At 42.7% G+C, this 23,025-nt stretch overlaps 4 protein-coding genes across 4 annotated transcripts; 3 read left to right on the forward strand and 1 right to left on the reverse strand.

Moving 5' to 3' along the window:
- Positions 1 to 226: 226 nt before the first annotated feature.
- Positions 227 to 2,692, forward strand: LOC142889890 (uncharacterized). Its single transcript, XM_076028566.1, has 5 exons — positions 227 to 500; positions 589 to 650; positions 731 to 1,042; positions 1,116 to 1,508; positions 2,244 to 2,692. The coding sequence occupies exons 2-5, from the start codon at positions 596 to 598 to the stop codon at positions 2,357 to 2,359; spliced, it is 876 nt and encodes a 291-aa protein (XP_075884681.1). The 5' UTR covers positions 227 to 500; positions 589 to 595; the 3' UTR covers positions 2,360 to 2,692.
- A 2,759-nt stretch (positions 2,693 to 5,451) lies between these two features.
- On the forward strand, positions 5,452 to 7,640 carry LOC142890609 (uncharacterized). Its single transcript, XM_076029805.1, has 5 exons — positions 5,452 to 5,577; positions 5,666 to 5,727; positions 5,808 to 6,119; positions 6,193 to 6,591; positions 7,327 to 7,640. Exons 2-5 carry the CDS (start codon positions 5,673 to 5,675, stop codon positions 7,440 to 7,442), a joined length of 882 nt encoding a protein of 293 aa, XP_075885920.1. The 5' UTR covers positions 5,452 to 5,577; positions 5,666 to 5,672; the 3' UTR covers positions 7,443 to 7,640.
- A 3,911-nt stretch (positions 7,641 to 11,551) lies between these two features.
- LOC142890608 (uncharacterized) lies at positions 11,552 to 13,714 on the forward strand. Its single transcript, XM_076029804.1, has 5 exons — positions 11,552 to 11,824; positions 11,913 to 11,974; positions 12,055 to 12,366; positions 12,440 to 12,838; positions 13,454 to 13,714. The coding sequence occupies exons 2-5, from the start codon at positions 11,920 to 11,922 to the stop codon at positions 13,564 to 13,566; spliced, it is 879 nt and encodes a 292-aa protein (XP_075885919.1). The 5' UTR covers positions 11,552 to 11,824; positions 11,913 to 11,919; the 3' UTR covers positions 13,567 to 13,714.
- Positions 13,715 to 15,357: 1,643 nt separating this feature from the next.
- On the reverse strand, positions 15,358 to 19,436 carry pbdc1 (polysaccharide biosynthesis domain containing 1). The gene is made up of 6 exons (XM_076029806.1): positions 19,228 to 19,436; positions 18,648 to 18,713; positions 18,125 to 18,184; positions 17,033 to 17,173; positions 16,511 to 16,622; positions 15,358 to 16,435 (listed from the first exon to the last, which is right to left on the reverse strand). The coding sequence occupies exons 1-6, from the start codon at positions 19,252 to 19,254 to the stop codon at positions 16,344 to 16,346; spliced, it is 498 nt and encodes a 165-aa protein (XP_075885921.1). The 5' UTR covers positions 19,255 to 19,436; the 3' UTR covers positions 15,358 to 16,343.
- Positions 19,437 to 23,025: the final 3,589 nt, after the last annotated feature.

The following is a 23,025-nucleotide window of genomic DNA, read 5'->3' on the forward strand; positions in this document are numbered from 1 at the left end:
TGGCAATTATTCTGCCAATTAAAACCTGAAGCACGATGTGGTTCCACTAACTAAGGTTTCTTCTTCTTCTTCTTCTTCTTCTTCTTCTTCTTCTTCTTCTTATTATTATTATTATTATTGTTATTATTATTATTATTATTGTTGTTGTTGTTGTTGTTCCAATCTAAATTCTTGCTTCAGTGATTTATGTTAAAAATGTCACTGAATAAAAGAAAAAAGTCGTCAAGAATATAAATACTTCTAAAAGTACAAAGGACCTGAAAAACCTACGCAAGTACAGTAACAGAGCACAGTAACGGACATTAACGGAGTATTTCCTTGCCAACTCGTCCACCACTATCATCACCATCAGCAGAACGTCACTGACTGGAAGAGAAGAAGAAGTCTCCGCCTCCTCTGGGGCTGCAAATGAACTAACGGCCACTTCCTGGACGAGTTTCACTCAAGAAGAGAAGGAGGACAAAAGAGGAGTTTGAGGGTCCACTGCGTCAGTGAAACAGGTGAGTTGCTCATTTACAGATTTTAAAAAAACGACTTAATTCTGTAACACAGAGTCGTCATTTCAACATCATCACCGTATTTGAACAGATGAAAGATGATCTCCATCTTGGCCGTCTTCATGGTGCTGACATCTTCAGCCCAGGCGAAAGGTTTTTCCATCGTGCCCAACTCAATCCTTTTATGTGTGTAATCCTTTTACTCAACTCCTTTATTTTACTGCTCATTTTAGGTTCCATTGAGTGCAATTTTGTAATCACTCCACCTCAGACAGAATGTTCAGGAGCATCTGGGCAGCTTCTGCTCTTCCACTTACCAAAATCAGGCATCATGCTGAAGAAAGATGAGAGTGATAGAATTCTGGAAATCCCAATAAATGGCACGGGCACACTGTATATGAAATATACCAACGAAACAAAGTTCCTCAGCAATGGAACACTGATGTTGGGACGTGCCAAGACGTCCCACTCTGGAAAATACACCTTGGAGCGGCATGGAAACAATGGAACTATTCAGAGGGAAGTCATGCATGTCCAGATACAAGGTAGGTGAAGAGAAGATGAGATACAATATCTACAGCAGACAGACATTGAAGTGAGATTGAATGTCTCTGGCAGCTGCTGTGTCCATGGTGTACCTGTCACAGTGGTGCAAGTCAGCAGAGAATAGGATCGTCACCTGCTATGCTGAGGGTGACCAGCTGAACTTCAACCTCACGCTGGATGGAGAACTGCTGCAGCTCAAACAAGGTCGTCCAGGGTCACGAAGCATTATGCTTCCCGGCAACAGGACGGGAATGCTGGTGTGCACTGTCTGGAACCACTTCAGCCAACAGCAGGATCTGCGTTCGGTGAATGTATCCTGCAGGTGGTTGTATGGTCGTGTATTTGTCTTTTCTCCTCACTTGGTGACTGCGACTGTGGTAGCGATGACTGTCGGAGGTGTCCTCGTCCTTCTTGCAGCTGTTTATCTTGAGAAGAGAAACTTCAAACCAGGAGCAGCTGCTGATGGTGAGCAGGACTGATGTCAATGTCTGTGTTGATGGAACAATGTGGGGAAATACAACTACTCTTCCATAGCAACGATCACATTGCATTTTGAGGGACTAGTGATTCATGTGCAGGTAGCGCGTGGCTGTACTTCCTGTAGTTGGTGGTAGCCATCCTAATTCTGCAACATTGGCAGACTGATATTATTGGTCTCCTCTGTTTACCTTTCGGCGTTACGCTACTAACCAGAGAAAAGTAAAACTCCGCCGCTGCTGAGAAACTAGTCTTATCCACTGTGGAGTGGGGAGGACTGATTTTACTGGCAGGCTGGAGGAAACCATTGACTTGAGTTAGCCTAGCACCCGTCAACTCTGCAAAAACTATTAGACTGGATGAAATGTGTAGAAATGGTCTCCAATGATGATCCAAATTCTGAATCACCCCTTTACTTCTACGCAATTATAAAATATCTATGATCACAATTGATCTATTCTATTTCCCTCTACTAAAACTTGCATTGTGTTGCTAGTTTTCTCTGCATGTTTTCACATTCTTTGTTTATTAGAACCAAGTGGGTCTCATCTGCAAACGTCACATTTTACTTGACAGGATTTAGCACAACGATTTCCAATTAACATAAACCTCCAAGTGTTATTCAGTGTTTGTTTGTTGTTTATGTAACCCACTGTTAAGATGCTTAATAGCTCAAATTTAACATGCAGTATATAATAATGACTTATTTCTCTGTTTTCCCAGACTACAATGATGAATCCATCTACAGTGTGGTTCTATTTCAGCCAGTGACCAGCAAAGACATCAGGGGTGGCATCAGGATCCAACGTTTAGTGAATAAGCCTGTTAAGAAAGACTAAACTGTATTCTGTCTGAACAACACTTAGCACTGAAACTCAGTTCAAATGTGAAAGTACCTGCAGTGAGAATGTGTATTTTGTCTCTGTTTGGATAATGACCTCTGTTTAGACACGAAGACTGTTTTGACTGTCCTGCTGAATTAAAATCTACTCTTGAAGCCAATAATGTTTGTTGACCTTGAGGCTGTTTGAGGTGTTGTTGTGCATCTGGTTGACACAAAACCGCTGCATCGTTTCCGGCATGAAGGGGAAGCGACACGCGATGAAAGCTCAAACATCAAGATGCTACTGATAACAATGCAGTGCTGAACACACATAGGTAGGCAGGTCAGTATGTAGCAACTGCACAGGTGCAGCTTTCATGCATTAGGTGACAAACAGTGAGAGATACGACATGAGATACTGAGAACACTGATGCCTGATTCGCCGCCTAAACAGTAATTGAGCCAAACAGAAACTTAGTGACGCACACATAAGTGCGAAACAATGATTTGAAGAAAAGAAGTGAGCCAGTAGCAACACACCTTCAAGTCATCATGAGACAAAGGCCAAGTGTGTTTCTAACAAGCGACAACAAGTGAATTTTACAAGTTTCCTCCAGCGATGGTCACCACTCTCTGAATCCAGCGGTGGCAAGAAATTCTGTCGGCACACAGACACAAAGATCAGTCAGCAGGAGAATATCAGCAGCAGCCACAAGGTTTTGCTCTGACAGCAACATCAGCGAGAACAACACCTGACATACAGCAGGGAGTGACAGTCAACAAGTCAACAAGTCCTCAGTCTTCAAGTCAACAAGTCATCAAGTTATCAAGTCATCAAGTTATCAAGTCCGCAGTCAAGTTATCAAGTCATCAAGTTATCAAGTCATCAAGTCAACAAGTTATCAAGTTATCAAGTCATCAAGTCATCAAGTTATCAAGTTATCAAGTCAACAAGTTATCAAGTCATCAAGTTATCAAGTCATCAAGTCATCAAGTTATCAAGTTATCAAGTCATCAAGTTATCAAGTCATCAAGGTATCAAGTCATCAAGTCATCAAGTTATCAAGTTATCAAGTCAACAAGTTATCAAGTTATCAAGTCATCCAGTCTTCAAGTCCCGAAGTTATCAAGTCAACAATGCAACAAGCCAACAGGAAGGTACTCAGTCAAAGTTGATGATGAAGGTGACTTTGGTAAAAACAAGGGCTCACCGGGTCACAAGTCGTCAGGTCAGTGAAGTCATCAAGTCAACAATTCAAAAAGTTATCAAGTCAACAATGCAACAGGCCAACAGGAAGGTACTCAGTCAAACTTGATGATGAAGGTGACTTTGGTAAAAACAAGGGCTCACTGAGTCAAAAGTCATCAAGTCAATGAAGTCAACAGGAACGTGCTCAGACTGCAGCAGAAAGAAGCTGATGAAGATGAAGGTGAAGGTTAAGAAACAAACAAAAACCTGGCAATTATTCTGCCAGTCAAACCTGAAGCATGATGTGCTTCCACTAACTAAGGTTTAGCTCAGGAAACAGGGTTGTTTTGTCTTTGTTTCCGTCGCAAAAGCTCTTCTCCTCGCTGATACTTTACATTTTCGAATCATGACTTTGACCAATCTGACTATTATAGAATATTGATTGGTTTTCCTGGTTGACTTCTGGGAACTGGACGGCTTTGCTGATCAGACTCCTGACTCCTGTTTTGATTGCACTAGTCGTTCTCATGGTTATTTCCTCTTGTGCTGTGCCGCTGCTCAGAAGATGTGTAAATGATGCTGATTCTATCTCTATGATGAAATCGCCTTCGGCTCCTCACTTGCATGATAACAAATGTTGTCTTTCATCTCAAAAACCCGACTTATTTCCTGTGTTGACTTGTGACGATGATTTCAGTGGTTCTGATGCCTCATCTAACAACTCTGTTACCGTGTAAGAAGTTTGACTGATGTTGTTTGTTTGAAGAGCAAACATATTTTATCCTCTGCTTTGATTATATAACCAAACCCCCATTCTTTTTGCTCTTGACATAGGTCCAATAGACCACAAAAACAGCTGTTTTCCTGAACTCACTTATGATGTGTGGATTTTTGATGATTATTTATTTAATTTTGGCACTTTTAGTCCTCCATAGAAACACACCTTCATGTGACAAACGGCAGGTGTTTTTCTAATGAGCACCAACAAGTGAGTTTTACAAGTTTCCTCCAGCGATGGTCACCACTCTCTGAATCCAGCGGTGGCAAGAAATCCTGTCGGCACACAGACACAAAGATCAGTCAGCAGGAGAATATCAGCAGCAGCCACAAGGTTTTGCTCTGACAGCAACATCAGCGAGAACAACACCTGACATACAGCAGGGAGTGACAGTCAACAAGTCAACAAGTCCTCAGTCTTCAAGTCAACAAGTCATCAAGTCAACAAGTCATCCAGTCTTCAAGTTATCAAGTCAACAATGCAACAAGCCAACAGGAAGGTACTCAGTCAAAGTTGATGATGAAGGTGACTTTGGTAAAAAACAAGGGCTCACCGGGTCACAAGTCGTCAGGTCAGTGAAGTCATCAAGTCAACAATTCAAAAAGTTATCAAGTCAACAATGCAACAGGCCAACAGGAAGGTACTCAGTCAAACTTGATGATGAAGGTGACTTTGGTAAAAACAAGGGCTCACTGAGTCATAAGTCATCAAGTCAGTGAAGTCAACAGGAATGTGCTCAGACCGCAGCAAACAAAACCTGACGAAGATGAAGGTTAAGAAACAAAAAGAAAACCTGGCAATTATTCTGCCAATTAAAACCTGAAGCACGATGTGGTTCCACTAACTAAGGTTTCTTATTATTATTATTATTATTATTATTATTATTATTATTATTATTATTATCATTATTGTTGTTGTTGTTGTTCCAATCTAAATTCTTGCTTCAGTGATTTATGTTAAAAATGTCACTGAATAAAAGAAAAAAGTCGTCAAGAATATAAATACTTCTAAAAGTACAAAGGACCTGAAAAACCTACGCAAGTACAGTAACAGAGCACAGTAACGGACATTAACGGAGTATTTCCTTGCCAACTCGTCCACCACTATCATCACCATCAGCAGAACGTCACTGACTGGAAGAGAAGAAGAAGTCTCCGCTTCCTCTGGGGCTGCAAATGAACTAACGGCCACTTCCTGGACGAGTTTCACTCAAGAAGAGAAGGAGGACAAAAGAGGAGTTTGAGGGTCCACTGCGTCAGTGAAACAGGTGAGTTGCTCATTTACAGATTTTAAAAAAACGACTTAATTCTGTAACACAGAGTCGTCATTTCAACATCATCACCGTATTTGAACAGATGAAAGATGATCTCCATCTTGGCCGTCTTCATGGTGCTGACATCTTCAGCCCAGGCTAAAGGTTTTTCCATCGTGCCCAACTCAATCCTTTTATGTGTGTAATCCTTTTACTCAACTCTTTTATTTTACTGCTCATTTTAGGTTCCATTGAGTGCAATTTTGTAATCACTCCACCTCAGACAGAATGTTCAGGAGCATCTGGGCAGCTTCTGCTCTTCCACTTACCAAAATCAGGCATCATGCTGAAGAAAGATGAGAGTGATAGAATTCTGGAAATCCCAATAAATGGCACGGGCACACTGTATATGGAATATACCAACGAAACAAAGTTCCTCAGCAATGGAACACTGATGTTGGGACGTGCCAAGACGTCCCACTCTGGAAAATACACCTTGGAGCGGCATGGAAACAATGGAACTATTCAGAGGGAAGTCATGCATGTCCAGATACAAGGTAGGTGAAGAGAAGATGAGATACAATATCTACAGCAGACAGACATTGAAGTGAGATTGAATGTCTCTGGCAGCTGCTGTGTCCATGGTGTACCTGTCACAGTGGTGCAAGTCAGCAGAGAATAGGATCGTCACCTGCTCTGCTGAGGGTAACCCGCTGAACTTCAACCTCACGCTGGATGGAGAACTGCTGCAGCTCAAACAAGGTCGTCCAGGGTCACGAAGCATTATGCTTCCCGGCAACAGGACGGGAATGCTGGTGTGCACTGTCTGGAACCACTTCAGCCAACAGCAGGATCTGCTTTGGGTGACTAAATCCTGCGGGTGGTACCCAGAAGAACCTGAGCCATTTGTCTTTTCTCCACACTTGGTGACTGCGACTGTGGTAGCGATGACTGTCGGAGGTGTCCTCGTCCTTCTTGCAGCTGTTTATCTTGAGAAGAGAAACTTCAAACCAGGAGCAGCTGCTGGTGGTGAGCAGGACTGATGTCAATGTCTGTGTTGATGGAACAATGTGGGGAAATACAACTACTCTTCCATAGCAACGATCACATTGCATTTTGAGGGACTAGTGATTCATGTGCAGGTAGCACGTGGCTGTACTTCCTGTAGTTGGTGGTAGCCATCCTAACCCTGCAACACTGGCAGACTGATATTATTGGTCTCCTCTGCTTACCTTTCGGCGTTACGCTACTAACCAGAGAAAAGTAAAACTCCGCCGCTGCTGAGAAACTAGTCTTACCCACTGTGGAGTGGGGAGGACTGATTTTACTGGCAGGCTGGAGGAAACCATTGACTTGAGTTAGCCTAGCACCCGTCAACTCTGCAAAAACTATTAGACTGGATGAAATGTGTAGAAATGGTCTCCAATGATGATCCAAATTCTGAATCACCCCTTTACTTCTACGCAATTATAAAATATCTATGATCACAATTGATCTATTCTATTTCCCTCTACTAAAACTTGCATTGTGTTGCTAGGTTTCTCTGCATGTTTTCACATTCTTTGTTTATTAGAACCAAGTGGGTCTCATCTGCAAACGTCACATTTTACTTGACAGGATTTAGCACAACGATTTCCAATTAACATAAACCTCCAAGTGTTATTCAGTGTTTGTTTGTTGTTTATGTAACCCACTGTTAAGATGCTTAATAGCTCAAATTTAACATGCAGTATATAATAATGACTTATTTCTCTGTTTTCCCAGACTACAATGATGAATCCATCTACAGTGTGGTTCTATTTCAGCCAGTGACCAGCAAAGACATGAGGGGTGGCATCAGGATCCAACGTTTAGTGAACAAGCCTGTTAAGAAAGACTAAACTGTATTCTGTCTGAACAACACTTAGCACTGAAACTCAGTTGAAATGTGAAAGTACCTGCAGTGAGAATGTGTATTTTGTCTCTGTTTGGATAATGACCTCTGTTTAGACACGAAGACTGTTTTGACTGTCCTGCTGAATTAAAATCTACTCTTGAAGCCAATAATGTTTGTTGACCTTGAGGCTGTTTGAGGTGTTGTTGTGCATCTGGTTGACACAAAACCGCTGCATCGTTTCCGGCATGAAGGGGAAGCGACACGCGATGAAAGCTCAAACATCAAGATGCTACTGATAACAATGCAGTGCTGAACACACATAGGTAGGCAGGTCAGTATGTAGCAACTGCACAGGTGCAGCTTTCATGCATTAGGTGACAAACAGTGAGAGATACGACATGAGATACTGAGAACACTGATGCCTGATTCGCCGCCTAAACAGTAATTGAGCCAAACAGAAACTTAGTGACGCACACATAAGTGCGAAACAATGATTTGAAGAAAAGAAGTGAGCCAGTAGCAACACACCTTCAAGTCATCATGAGACAAAGGCCAAGTGTGTTTCTAACAAGCGACAACAAGTGAATTTTACAAGTTTCCTCCAGCGATGGTCACCACTCTCTGACTTCTACAGCAGCTGCAGCCACAAGGTTTTGATCTGACAGCAACATCAGCGAGAACAACACCTGACATACAGCAGGGAGTGAAAGTCAACAAGTCAACAAGTCCTCAGTCTTCAAGTCAACAAGTCATCAAGTCAACAAGTCATCCAGTCTTCAAGTCCCCAAGTTATCAAGTCAACAATGCAACAAGCCAACAGGAAGGTACTCAGTCAAAGTTGATGATGAAGGTGACTTTGGTAACAAAACAAGGGCTCACCGAGTCACAAGTCGTCAGGTCAGTGAAGTCATCAAGTCAACAATTCAAAAAGTTATCAAGTCAACAATGCAACAGGCCAACAGGAAGGTACTCAGTCAAACTTGATGATGAAGGTGACTTTGGTAAAAACAAGGGCTCACTGAGTCAAAAGTCATCAAGTCAATGAAGTCAACAGGAACGTGCTCAGACTGCAGCAGAAAGAAGCTGATGAAGATGAAGGTGAAGGTTAAGAAACAAACAAAAACCTGGCAATTATTCTGCCAGTCAAACCTGAAGCATGATGTGCTTCCACTAACTAAGGTTTAGCTCAGGAAACAGGGTTGTTTTGTCTTTGCTTCCGTCGCAAAAGCTCTTCTCCTCGCTGATACTTTACATTTTCGAATCATGACTTTGACCAATCTGACTATTATAGAATATTGATTGGTTTTCCTGGTTGACTTCTGGGAACTGGACGGCTTTGCTGATCAGACTCCTGACTCCTGTTTTGATTGCACTAGTCGTTCTCATGGTTATTTCCTCTTGTGCTGTGCCGCTGCTCAGAAGATGTGTAAATGATGCTGATTCTATCTCTATGATGAAATCGCCTTCGGCTCCTCACTTGCATGATAACAAATGTTGTCTTTCATCTCAAAAACCCGACTTATTTCCTGTGTTGACTTGTGACGATGATTTCAGTGGTTCTGATGCCTCATCTAACAACTCTGTTACCGTGTAAGAAGTTTGACTGATGTTGTTTGTTTGAAGAGCAAACATATTTTATCCTCTGCTTTGATTATATAACCAAACCCCCATTCTTTTTGCTCTTGACATAGGTCCAATAGACCACCAAAACAGCTGTTTTCCTGAACTCACTTATGATGTGTGGATTTTAAACCCGACTGGATGAGTCTACATTGATGTTGAGTTTTTAATTTCCTGTCAATTTGTTTTCTGAAAGTGATCATTGAATGATCAAAAGGGGGAAGTGTAATGGGAAATTGTACCGAAAGGCCTTAAGCCTGCCTGCCTCGTGACTTCTCTGCACATGCTTTGGAGTTAAGAGAATCTTCAAACCAGGAGCAGCTGCTGGTGGTGAGCAGGACTGATGTCCATGTCTGTGTTGATAGAACAATGTGGGGAAATACAACTACTCTTCCATAGCAATGATCACATTGCATTTTGAGGGACTAGTGATTCAGGAGCAGGTAGCGTGTGGCTGTACTTCCTGTAGTTGGTAGTAGCCATCCTAACCCTAGAACATTGGCAGACTGATATTATTGGTCTCCTCTGTTTACCTTTCGGCTTTATGCAACTAACCAGAGAAAGGTCAAACTCTGCCGCTGCTGAGAAACTAGTCTTACCCACTGTGGAGTGGGGAGGACTGATTTTACTGGCAGGCTGGAGGAAACCATTGAGTTGAGTTAGCCTAGCACCCGTCAACTCTGCAAAAACTATTAGACTGGATGAAATGTGTAGAAATGGTCTCCAATGATGATCCAAATTCTGAATCACCCCTTTACTTCTACGCAATTATAAAATATCTATGATCACAATTGATCTATTCTATTTCCCTCTACTAAAACTTGCATTGTGTTGCTAGTTTTCTCTGCATGTTTTCACATTCTTTGTTTATTAGAACCAAGTGGGTCTCATCTGCAAACGTCACATTTTACTTGACAGGATTTAGCACAACGATTTCCAATTAACATAAACCTCCAAGTGTTATTCAGTGTTTGTTTGTTGTTTATGTAACCCACTGTTAAGATGCTTAATAGCTCAAATTTAACATGCAGTATATAATAATGACTTATTTCTCTGTTTTCCCAGACTACAATGATGAATCCATCTACAGTGTGGTTCTATTTCAGCCAGTGACCAGCAAAGACATGAGGGGTGGCATCAGGATCCAACGTTTAGTGAATAAGCCTGTTAAGAAAGACTAAACTGTATTCTGTCTGAACAACACTTAGCACTGAAACTCAGTTGAAATGTGAAAGTACCTGCAGTGAGAATGTGTATTTTGTCTCTGTTTGGATAATGACCTCTGTTTAGACACGAAGACTGTTTTGACTGTCCTGCTGAATTAAAATCTACTCTTGAAGCCAATAATGTTTGTTGACCTTGAGGCTGTTTGAGGTGTTGTTGTGCATCTGGTTGACACAAAACCACTGCATCGTTTCCGGCATGAAGGGGAAGCGACACGCGATGAAAGCTCAAACATCAAGATGCTACTGATAACAATGCAGTGCTGAACACACATAGGTAGGCAGGTCAGTATGTAGCAACTGCACAGGTGCAGCTTTCATGCATTAGGTGACAAACAGTGAGAGATACGACATGAGATACTGAGAACACTGATGCCTGATTCGCCGCCTAAACAGTAATTGAGCCAAACAGAAACTTAGTGACGCACACATAAGTGCGAAACAATGATTTGAAGAAAAGAAGTGAGCCAGTAGCAACACACCTTCAAGTCATCATGAGACAAAGGCCAAGTGTGTTTCTAACAAGCGACAACAAGTGAATTTTACAAGTTTCCTCCAGCGATGGTCACCACTCTCTGACTTCTACAGCAGCCGCAGCCACAAGGTTTTGATCTGACAGCAACATCAGCGAGAACAACACCTGACATACAGCAGGGAGTGAAAGTCAACAAGTCAACAAGTCCTCAGTCTTCAAGTCAACAAGTCATCAAGTCAACAAGTCATCCAGTCTTCAAGTCCCCAAGTTATCAAGTCAACAATGCAACAAGCCAACAGGAAGGTACTCAGTCAAAGTTGATGATGAAGGTGACTTTGGTAAAAAACAAGGGCTCACCGAGTCACAAGTCGTCAGGTCAGTGAAGTCATCAAGTCAACAATTCAAAAAGTTATCAAGTCAACAATGCAACAGGCCAACAGGAAGGTACTCAGTCAAACTTGATGATGAAGGTGACTTTGGTAAAAACAAGGGCTCACTGAGTCATAAGTCATCAAGTCAGTGAAGTCAACAGGAATGTGCTCAGACCGCAGCAAACAAAACCTGACGAAGATGAAGGTTAAGAAACAAAAAGAAAACCTGGCAATTATTCTGCCAATTAAAACTTGAAGCACGATGTGGTTCCACTAACTAAGGTTTCTTATTATTATTATTATTATTATTATTATTATTATTATTATTATTATCATTATTGTTGTTGTTGTTGTTCCAATCTAAATTCTTGCTTCAGTGATTTATGTTAAAAATGTCACTGAATAAAAGAAAAAAGTCGTCAAGAATATAAATACTTCTAAAAGTACAAAGGACCTGAAAAACCTACGCAAGTACAGTAACAGAGCACAGTAACGGACATTAACGGAGTATTTCCTTGCCAACTCGTCCACCACTATCATCACCATCAGCAGAACGTCACTGACTGGAAGAGAAGAAGAAGTCTCCGCCTCCTCTGGGGCTGCAAATGAACTAACGGCCACTTCCTGGACGAGTTTCACTCAAGAAGAGAAGGAGGACAAAAGAGGAGTTTGAGGGTCCACTGCGTCAGTGAAACAGGTGAGTTGCTCATTTACAGATTTTAAAAAAACAACTTAATTCTGTAACACAGAGTCGTCATTTCAACATCATCACCGTATTTGAACAGATGAAAGATGATCTCCATCTTGGCCGTCTTCATGGTGCTGACATCTTCAGCCCAGGCTAAAGGTTTTTCCATCGTGCCCAACTCAATCCTTTTATGTGTGTAATCCTTTTACTCAACTCCTTTATTTTACTGCTCATTTTAGGTTCCATTGAGTGCAATTTTGTAATCACTCCACCTCAGACAGAATGTTCAGGAGCATCTGGGCAGCTTCTGCTCTTCCACTTACCAAAATCAGGCATCATGCTGAAGAAAGATGAGAGTGATAGAATTCTGGAAATCCCAATAAATGGCACGGGCACACTGTATATGAAATATACCAACGAAACAAAGTTCCTCAGCAATGGAACACTGATGTTGGGACGTGCCAAGACGTCCCACTCTGGAAAATACACCTTGGAGCGGCATGGAAACAATGGAACTATTCAGAGGGAAGTCATGCATGTCCAGATACAAGGTAGGTGAAGAGAAGATGAGATACAATATCTACAGCAGACAGACATTGAAGTGAGATTGAATGTCTCTGGCAGCTGCTGTGTCCAGGGTGGACCTGTCACAGTGGTGCGAGTCAGCAGAGAATAGGATCGTCACCTGCTCTGCTGAGGGTAACCCGCTGAACTTCAACCTCACGCTGGATGGAGAACTGCTGCAGCTCAAACAAGGTCGTCCAGGGTCACGAAGCATTATGCTGCCCATCAAAAGGACGGGAATGCTGGTGTGCACTGTCTGGAACCACTTCAGCCAACAGCAGGATCTGCTTTGGGTGACTAAATCCTGCGGGTGGTACCCAGAAGAACCTGAGCCATTTGTCTTTTCTCCACACTTTGTGACTGCGACTGTGGTAGCGATGACTGTCGGAGGTGTCCTCGTCCTTCTTGCAGCTGTTTATCTTGAGAAGAGAAACTTCAAACCAGGAGCAGCTGCTGATGGTGAGCAGGACTGATGTCAATGTCTGTGTTGATGGAACAATGTGGGGAAATACAACTACTCTTCCATAGCAATGATCACATTGCATTTTGAGGGACTAGTGATTCATGTGCAGGTAGCGCGTGGCTGTACTTCCTGTAGTTGGTGGTAGCCATCCTAACCCTGCAACATTGGCAGACTGATATTATTGGTCTTCTCTGCTTACCTTTCGGCGTTACGCTACTAACCAGAGAAAAGTAAAACTCTGCCGCTGCTGAGAAACTAGTCTTACCCACTGTGGAGTGGGGAGGACTGATTTTACTGGCAGGCTGGAGGAAATCATTGACTTGCACTAGCCTAGCACCCGTCAACTCTGCAAACTATGAAATGGTCTCCAATGATGATCCAAATTCTGAATCACCCCATTAATTCTACGCAATTATAAAATATCTATGATCACAATTGATCTAATTGATTTCACTCTACTAAAACTTGCATGGTGTTATTAGGTTTATCTGCATGTTTTCTGATTCTTTGTTTATAAAAATTATTATTTTATGTAACAAAATGTTAAGATGCTTAATAGCTCAAATTTAACATGCAGTATATAATAATGACTTATTTCTCTGTTTTCCCAGACAATGATGAATCCATCTACAGTGTGGTTCTATTTCAGCCAGTGACCAGCAAAGACATGAGGGGTGGCATCAGGATCCAACGTTTAGTGACTAAGCCTGTTAAGAAAGACTAACTAACCAAGCACTGAAACTGAGTTGAACTGTGAAATTACCTGCAGTGAGAATGTGTATTTTGTCTCTGTTTGGATAATGACCTCTGTTTAGACACGAAGACTGTTTTGACTGTCCTGCTGAATTAAAATCTACTCTTGAAGCCAATAATGTTTGTTGACCTTGAGGCTGTTTGAGGCGTTGTTGTGCATCTGGTTGACACAAAACCGCTGCATCGTTTCCGGCATGAAGGGGAAGCGACACGCGATGAAAGCTCAAACATCAAGATGCTACTGATAACAATGCAGTGCTGAACACACAGAGGTAGACAGGTCAGTATGTAGCAACTGCACAAGTGCAGCTTTCATGCATTAGGTGACAAACAGTGAGAGATACGACATGATGGCAGCAGTGAGACAAATTCAACAAAGACATGTTGAGATCAAAACAAGGAGTTAGTCAGTGAGGCAAAATACAAAGAGAGAAAAAACAGAGAAGACAAAATCATCAAACAGTTGTTTGTTCGTTTTTTTCAATTTAATATTTAAATCACCCACCAAAAAAAGAAAAATGGGTTGTTTAACACAAGGAGGAGCTCCAGAGGCATCCTCCATGCTGCACCAACACTGATTTGCCGCCTTAACAGTAATTGAGCCAAACAAAAACTTAGTGACACACACATAAGTGTGAGACAATGATTTGAAGAAAAGAAGTGAGCCAGTAGCAACACACCTTCAAATCATCATGTGACAAACGCCAAGTGTCATCATCAGGTCAATGAAGTCAACAGGAATGTGCTCACACTGCAGCAAACAGAAGCTGATGAAGATGAAGATGAAGAAACAAACAAAAACCTGGCAATTATTCTGCCAATCAAACCTGAAGCACGATGTGGTTCCACTAACTAAGGTTTATTTTATTCCAATCTAAATTCTCGCTCGTTTTGTATGTTGGTTTGGATAAAAGCATCTGCTGAATGAAATTATGCAATTGTAGAATTGTAGTGCCATCACAACGACCAGTTGTTTCTCACTTTCTGCCTCCCTGCCGTCTTGGCCTGGCTCTTGGCGGGGCAGGTGCCCTCTGGCCGGGGGGGGCTTCCTGCTCTCGACCTCTTCCCGACCGTCTTTGCGGGGGTTGTGCCGTGTGGCCAGGCGGCTACACTAACCAGCAGCTTCCTTCCAGTGGCGCACTCACACACACCTTCAGGTACACCCACACCCACACAATTCCACATGCACATGCATTCATACACAGACCGACACACCCAGGTGCACTCGCACACCCATACACGCACATCTGCAAACTCATGTGCATGCACACATTCGCATAGTTTATTGTCTTACTTAAAGATGGTTATCTTATTTTTTGTACGTGTATTTATCTTAATTCTTTTTCTTGATGAGTTAATATGTTCATTATCTGAATTAGTTCATTATTAGATAATTAACTATGCAAATTGATGTTGTTTTTTACATAATACCTGTTATATTGTTGCCAGTTGTTCTCTCTCTCTCCTCTAGCCACTCACTTACATCCCCGTTCTACTCTCTTTTTCACTCCCTTTCCTTCCCCGGTCCTGTCATGGCCAGAAGATCACTCATCTATAAAAAAAAAAATATAATACAACCACTCAACAGGTAGTTCCTGAACCGACCCGTGGGATTCACACCCTCGGGTCACAAATTCTACCTTTGAGAATAAAATCTGTCAGCCATCATGAAGACATTCGGACACATTTCTGCTTGACATCATGGCCAGACCGGACAAGGGGAAGAAGAAAAAAAGACACTAAAACCGCTTCAAAGAGCAGCATATTATATACACTTGCTTTTTTTGACCTTTATTTAACATGAAAATCTCAATGAGACATGGTATCCCAAGGGAGAACTGTCCTCAAGAATGGCAGTCCAGTCCAGATAGGCAACACTGAGAGATCTGACCCAAACCAACGCAACACAAAACACCAAACTGCAGACAAGATTGATCACAAAACAAAGTCGGGTGAGGACTCAGATTTGCCTGAAACTCAATGGGATGACTGTTTTAAAAACCAAATAGGAGAATTGAATATGTCAGGAATACATTTTTGAAAATCAGGTTGTCACTCCACCATATGCTTCAATTTAGCTGAAAGTAAAAAAGCCATCCCTTTTCTATTTGGCATACGAATCTGAAAGCTGAAAGAGCGCAGAATCATCGCGTCCCAAACGCACCAAAAGAGATGCACTACACACTTGATTGATTTTTCAACTGGAAAGTGGTTCACAACTCACATTTGTCCAAACCTCACCAGGATGAGTGTTCTATGATAGCTTAGCATGAAACAAGATAAAAGAGCAAAAAATCCATAGCTCACGCACATAAAATGGGTGAGTGGTGTGGACCTGGAGAAAGTGCACATGACGAGTGCAGACACATTTTGGATTTGATTTTGGTCTGCACTGGGGCCCATGGTCTTTTCTTTCTGCTCTGCACTGATTGTGCTATTTCGACACAATAAAATCAATGATACACTTTGATTTAAATAGTTCAATGTTTTTCTTTTGATAAACACCGGTTTAAACAGGACTTTATTTGTTGTTCCTTACTTACAGACAAACAAATGCATCCCCGCAGTTGTTGGAAAATAAACAAATATTGTTATTGGCACATTAAAACTTTAAATACAAAATGTGTGCAAGTCTCCACACACACAAATAACAGAACTATTGGATGTCTCCTTTAAACAAATGCCCTCAGGACAGCCCAATAGCTTAAAAAGTGATTTTCTGCAGAACCCCGTTATGCTCTGAACAAGCTAACTCTTGGAAGGCTTGGATGTGAACACGCCGTCGTTGTGGCCTTCTCGGTTTCGGGCGATTTCAACGGCAAAGAACTGAACCCTGGTGGCTGAAAGAAAGGCAAACATTAGACACTTTGAAGTGGATTTGCAGAAATGGTTCCTGCTGAGGGACAGCGACCTACCAAATATTGTGTTTTCCTCTGTGTAATCCTTTGTGCAGTCCAGGCGAAGCAGCGTGCCGTAGTTGTAATCCTCGACGATGTTTTCAAACTGGTTACAGAAAGGACGCCAAATCTGCCAGACAGAAACACTTCAGTGTCTCTACAAACTGAACCATTCGTCGGCGAGCTGAATTTAAGGACCCACATTTTTTTTCCTTGTCATGAAATCGCGACCCAGAATTTATTCCACAAAAAGAAAATCGCCAGCCCACTTTCTATCATGTCCAGTAAATCAATTATTGAAATGATTGAATTCTGGGTCCTGCAAAAGAACTGCACAAGACACACACACACACACACACACACACACACACACACACACACACACACACACACACACACACACACACACACACACACACACACACACACACACACACCTTACATGCGGAGTTTGCATTCATTACATAATTTAAATCATATTCATAATTTGCAAGTCGACGCTATGCGCTTTAAATATCTAGAATATCTATTTTCACCGACCTCTTTGGCTTTGTCAGATTTCAGGTCGCCTGATTTCAGCAGCTTGACGTCAAGATCTTTGAAGGTTTCCCTGAAGGAAGAGTAGATCTGGTCGTCCTGCTTGGTCAGCTTCAGGAACTTGGGATCGACTGATGAAATCAGCTGAAAGAGGTCACATTTTCATCACGCTAAGCATTTTCAATTCACAAGGCTCGCTAATGTTTTTGAAATCTGAACATCACTCAAGACTCTAGCACAAAGGTGCAGTGCGCTCATGCATGCACTACGGTGGTCTTCGCAATCAAAAGTCACGGTGCAACCATTTGTTTCCGTAGGTTGCAAAACTTGAACTCTTGGTCACACAAGGCAGCCATAATAATGATGTTTTTTTTCTCACACTGCCAGACACAGTGCTGGCGCGAGCCCCCTGTACTCTATGTCCATAACTTTTTATTGGACACCAAATATAAGTTTCCACAAACATATCTATGGGGAGTATATTTAAGGTCCAATGTGTAAAATTTGGCCTGATTTAATATTTTTATATGTGTTCAAGCTTAATATATTGCCCGTAAATATATCAAAGTGTATACTCACAGTACAATAAAAGAATTTTGGTTTTCCAATACCCATAGAACATAGTCCTTATTCAAATATAAGAATATTAGATAGAGCAAGGGTCATGCACCCAGTTAGCTGCCATCTTGCACTGCCATATTTCTAAGGAAGCTGTTGTGGACAATACAGCTTGCCCGACAGCGCGTTTCATATTTAGGGTGAGCACTAGCAACTTCAAATAAACCAACAAAGAAGACGGTGGGCGAGGTATCCAGGTTTGTGTGTGCAGCCCACCGTAGTTCACCGGCAAGCTCAGGAGGGGACGGGAGAGCAAATGGGCGCTGCAATCTAAAATTTAAAAGCTACATTGGCCACATTTTACCCGCTGTACTTTTAAGCGTTTGCCAATAAATCACGTCACATTTTCCACATTGCCAAAAACCATCAACGCAGCTTGACTTTGTGGGTTTAGACAGAGATGATCAGGCGGGCGATGCGTTGCATTGCGGCTGTTTGTATTTGTATTTAAAAGTCGGAGCACGTTAAGGTTCTTACGTTGAAGTAAATCTCCGCGTGATTGAAGGCCTTCATCGCCCACATGGCTTCAAGCCGCGGCTGAGGGAGAAAAGAGACGCAAGGTTGAGCACAGTGAAGTCGCTGGCAGTTCGAGCACAAGCGCAACGCGCACATCTGGAAAGAGCATCTTCTAAGAAGTCGAGCATGCGACTAAGAATCAAGGTGGCATATCAATGAAATAATTGGACACACACACACACACACTTTGGGAGCTACAGACCAAAGGATGCGTTGATGTACACACACACACACACACACACACACACACACACACACACACACACACACACACACACACACACACACACACACACACACACACACTTTGGGAGCTACAGACCAAAGGATGCGTTGATGTCCACACACACACACACACACACACACACACACACACACACACACACACACACACACACACACACACACTTTGGGAGCTACAGACACACACACACACACACACTTTGGGAGCTACAGACCAAAGGATGCGTTGATGTCCACTTACATCATTTCCGTAGGCGTCTGCAGGGTGAGACAGAGCATTCGCGGCCGCCACCGACCCCTCGACTCCCTGCAAAGCACAAAAACACGAAAGACTGTGAGAGTCGCAACAGTGGTCATGGTCCAAGCTGTGATATCCAGTTTTGGGGGGGGGACCTAGACCGCAGTTGTTTTCGTAGTTATTCATTAGGAGGACAAAGAGAAGAAGAAAAGACGAGTATAAGTAGCAAGCACCGGAGTTGCTAGTTGCCACACTGAATGTGTAAATAAAATCTTGCTCCCATTCGCAACATCGATTTTTGCCAACAAATCCCTCCGACAATCGAACATCAAAAAGTTGAGGGCAAAGCTACCGTGTGGCGTGAAAACATGGCACGCTCAGGCTTCAGAGTCGATCTAGTACCGCCATCTGCATGTATTTACGCTCTGTGCTGCTAGCATTAGCAACGGTGGCTAAGCGTTTATCTAGACAGCCTTTTTGATTTTTGATTATTTATTTGTTTTTTCATTACTCAAAAAGTTTTCAATTCGTTCAAAGCGTAAGTCACCAAGTTAGTTAGACGAGTTAAAATTTGGAACATTACCAGAGAGGCTAGCATTTCGTCCGACATGTCTCCTTGCACAAAGCTCGCTGGCACACGGAAGGCACCTGGGTAGTCGATCGACCGATGTATCAATCAATCAGGTAATCAATCAACTTTTCATGTACAAACTGTTCAATAACAACCGGAGGCGACAGACACCGCACCGCCGCACACGTTGTTCCTTCTTCTTCCTCCTCTGCCTTCTTCTACGATCCCAAATTGTACACAGTAGCGAAGAAAAATGGTACACCGCCACCTTGTGGACAAACTGCGTAAAGTATCACAATGTAGCTTTCGGCTCAGTAATTGGGAAAATAAGGAAAGAACTATGATTCCAAAATCAACACATGAAATACAACTCTCACAAAGCCCTTAACAAGAGAGACTCTTTGTGTCATACAACTGCTACTACTGCTACTACTGTTGTTGTTCTTGTTGTTGCAGTGGTGTTTTGGACTATGACATCATAAAAGTGAAACTTTTTCATTTTTTCCTCTGTCTACTCTAACTCACTTGGGTAATAGGTTTTGAGTCACCGCAAATTCATTTTCTTCCTTTGACCATATAAATGTTGTTGTTGTTGTTGTTGTTGTTGTTGTTGTTGTTGTTGTTGTTGTTGTTTTTAAAGGGAGGCTGTTTCCAAAAAAAAAAAGGAAGATTTTTTTCTTTCGAACCATCAGTTGAATCTGCCGGAAGAAAACTTGAGGCTATTTGCATGCCATGGGTGGTTGCGATGCGCTGCGAGGTTTTACTGCAGCCTGAGAGCAGAAACACAAAGCTAAGAGCTAAGAGTTAAAAGCACTGTTTTTATCCCACTTTTTTATTATTAAAACACCAGTCACGCTAATACGTTTAGCAGCAGCTAAGGATCACATTTGCTGCCTGTATTTCCATGCAAATGCCACCAGATTGTGAAGTGACTTTTGAGGGCAGCTCAGGTTCCCAATGAGGGACAGCAACCCAGGTATCACACAAGGTTGATAATATATACCTACAGTTGTAATAATATGTATAATAGAATCGAATGGATGCATTTCACGGATTGTAATTACAAGAAATAGTCACTTAAATCTATGTACGACAAACAAACAAGAGCAGACGTGCAAACGGCAGCCAGTTGTGCAGGGGCAAGGATGAGCAAGGGTTTGTAAAAATGAACTGAACTCCTCCGTGAACGGGAACGAGCCCGTGTTGCAGCAGCAGCAGCAGCAGCAGCAGCAGCAGCAGCAGCAGCAGCCCATGATCATGTTTCAAGGATCCCTCTGTAAAGTCACAACACAGAGACGTGAGTGTCTGTGCCCCCTCCTCACAGCAACAGGAAGACTCCTCCTCCATCACCTCCCACCTCCTGGGGGGGGGGGGGGGGGGGGGTCACACAACCTCCCGCCCCTCCCCCAGTCCGGCCATAAAAGCAGGATCCATCCCATTCCACCCCTCCTCCTCCTCTTCCTCCTCCATCTCCACTCCCCCACCCACTCCTCCTCCTCCTCTTCCTCTTCCTCCTCCATCTCCACTCCCCCACCCACTCCTCCTCCTCCTCCTCCTCCTCCTCTTCCTCCTCCATCTCCACTCCCCCACCCACTCCTCCTCCTCCTCCTCCTCCATCTCCACTCCCCCACCCACTCCTCCTCCTCCTCCTCTTCCTCCTCCATCTCCACTCCCCCACCCACTCCTCCTCCTCCCCAGGCTGTGACGGCCGAGGAGCGTCACCATCTCGCCCCTTCGCTCTCAACCTGCACGCGCCGATTTCTCCGCTGCGCTGCTCCGAGGTGAGATTTTCATTCCTCGCGTTATTGTTGCTGCTGTTGCTGTTGTTGTTGTTGTTGTTGTTTCCCCCCCCACGGAACGAGATGCGGGTGATGATCATTGAAATGTTCCGGTCCTGGATTATTTTTGTTTTTTCCTCAAACGCACTTGCCTCCTCCTCTCCTCCGCGCACCCGGAGGCCACATGAGCATCATCGGGAGCAGCAGCGCCCCTGATGTTATTTAATACAGCGTCTAGCGTTTGTCATGATGGAAATCCACCGTGCGGGGGACAGAGACAGGTGGAGGGGGGGGAGTGGGGGGAGACAACAACCCACATGTCCTTCCAGTTGGTCAGTTTTTCAGGCGCCTGCGTTCATATATCCTCAGGCTGCGTGTGAAGCTCACAGTTGTGTGCGACTAAATTATGAAGCTCCATATTGGGAGCATCGCGTTTCCTCCTGATGAGTCTGTTTCCGAAACGATCTGCTGATTGTTGCTAGCATGAAATGTGAGAGCGCGACGGGAAGTGTTCAATATCGAGGTCTAAAAACCACATTTCCTCTTGAGCCCCCAGTCAGAAAAAGACCAACGCAGGCCTAAATTAAAGTGATACAAACCGTAAAGAGCAAATCCTAGTGGCAGAACTTTCTCAATGCAGCTGCGAATAACATTGATTATTATCATGCGTTCCTGCTGATATGTGTATATTCATTTTTCTTAAAAAAGAAAAAAAAAAAAAAAAAAGTATGATCAATATACTTATGATCATTAATTAAAAAAATATTTTAAAATCATTGACGTGCACAGCATCCACTGATAAACATATATATTATTATTTAATTGGAAGTCAGACTTTGTTATAACTTGAATGCTAGCAATGCTACTTAAGTAATAATTCTAGACTAAACTGTCACCACAACAAAAGCCAGATCTCTGTATGATTTTGTTGAGAAAGAACAGTTGTTGTTTGTGTGTGTGTGTGTGTGTGTGTGTGTGTGTGTGTGTGTGTGTGTGTGTGTGTGTGTGTGTGTGTGTGTGTGTGTACAGACTAATGGGCGAGACACTCACTCACAGGCTCTGCCCCATTGACGACTCCCTGGCAGTTAAAAGCTCTTAGTGATAAGACTATCAGACACAGAAGGCACTCAGGCCGCTGCCGGTCAGGTGGACGGAGCCACGCTGACTGTTGTAGGCCACTGTACTACAGCACTGTACTCCAGGGGGAGCGCTACGCTAATGCTATTGTGGGAAAATGTTTACATTGGTGCAAACACCTCCGTGGACATAACAGTGCGATTAGCTTAATGCTAAGATTGTGTGGTAAAATACAATGACATTTAGCTAATGGCTGCTCTCGGAATACATAGAATAGCCAGTGACCCACAATTGTACTGTGAATCTGATTAGCTTAAACTAGAATTGACTGGACTGAACCAGTTAAGCTGGTTTGGTTCTATCCTAAAAAACACACAAAAAAACCCCAAAACAGTTAGAGCTCAAAAGCTCAAAAGCTCTGTTCATTATTTTTATAAAAGTATTTCCATTTTTAGAAAAATAAAAATGAATATTGTTAAGTGAAGTTAATTAAGTGCTATTTTCTATTTACATTTTCTATTAAAGATTTAGTGTTTGTGTCAACAAACTGAAAATGTGCAAAACAAGCTTGTTCAAGCCTCTTACTTTGTCTTTCTAATGAAGGTTGCTGACTTTGTTTGATAGGTGTTTGCTCCAAAGATCGCATATCAATATTATATTAGCCGGAGTGCACGTCAAAGCTATTTTCTATGAAAGCATTAGAGCGCAATCACGCCGAACGTAGCTCAGCAATACATCCAGCTATGCTTTCTTTTCGTAAATGTAGATCTTTTTATTTAAGAATCGATGCGCCCCCTAGAGTCGAATGTTCGAATTTTTTTTCCTCATAAGATCGATTAATAAGCATAAAATCTCCTTTCCTTTCCCACCAAAGTCAGTGAAGTGAAGATGTGTTTGGTGCTTCCATGCATTGAGTCTATATTACATCACCGCAAACCTCTTCCCTCCAATCCAG

Source organism: Nelusetta ayraudi, unplaced genomic scaffold, assembly GCF_046127955.1.
Source record: "Nelusetta ayraudi isolate G7.1 ecotype Tasmania unplaced genomic scaffold, CSIRO-AGI_Nayr_v1 ptg000026l, whole genome shotgun sequence".
NCBI lineage: Eukaryota > Metazoa > Chordata > Actinopteri > Tetraodontiformes > Monacanthidae > Nelusetta > Nelusetta ayraudi.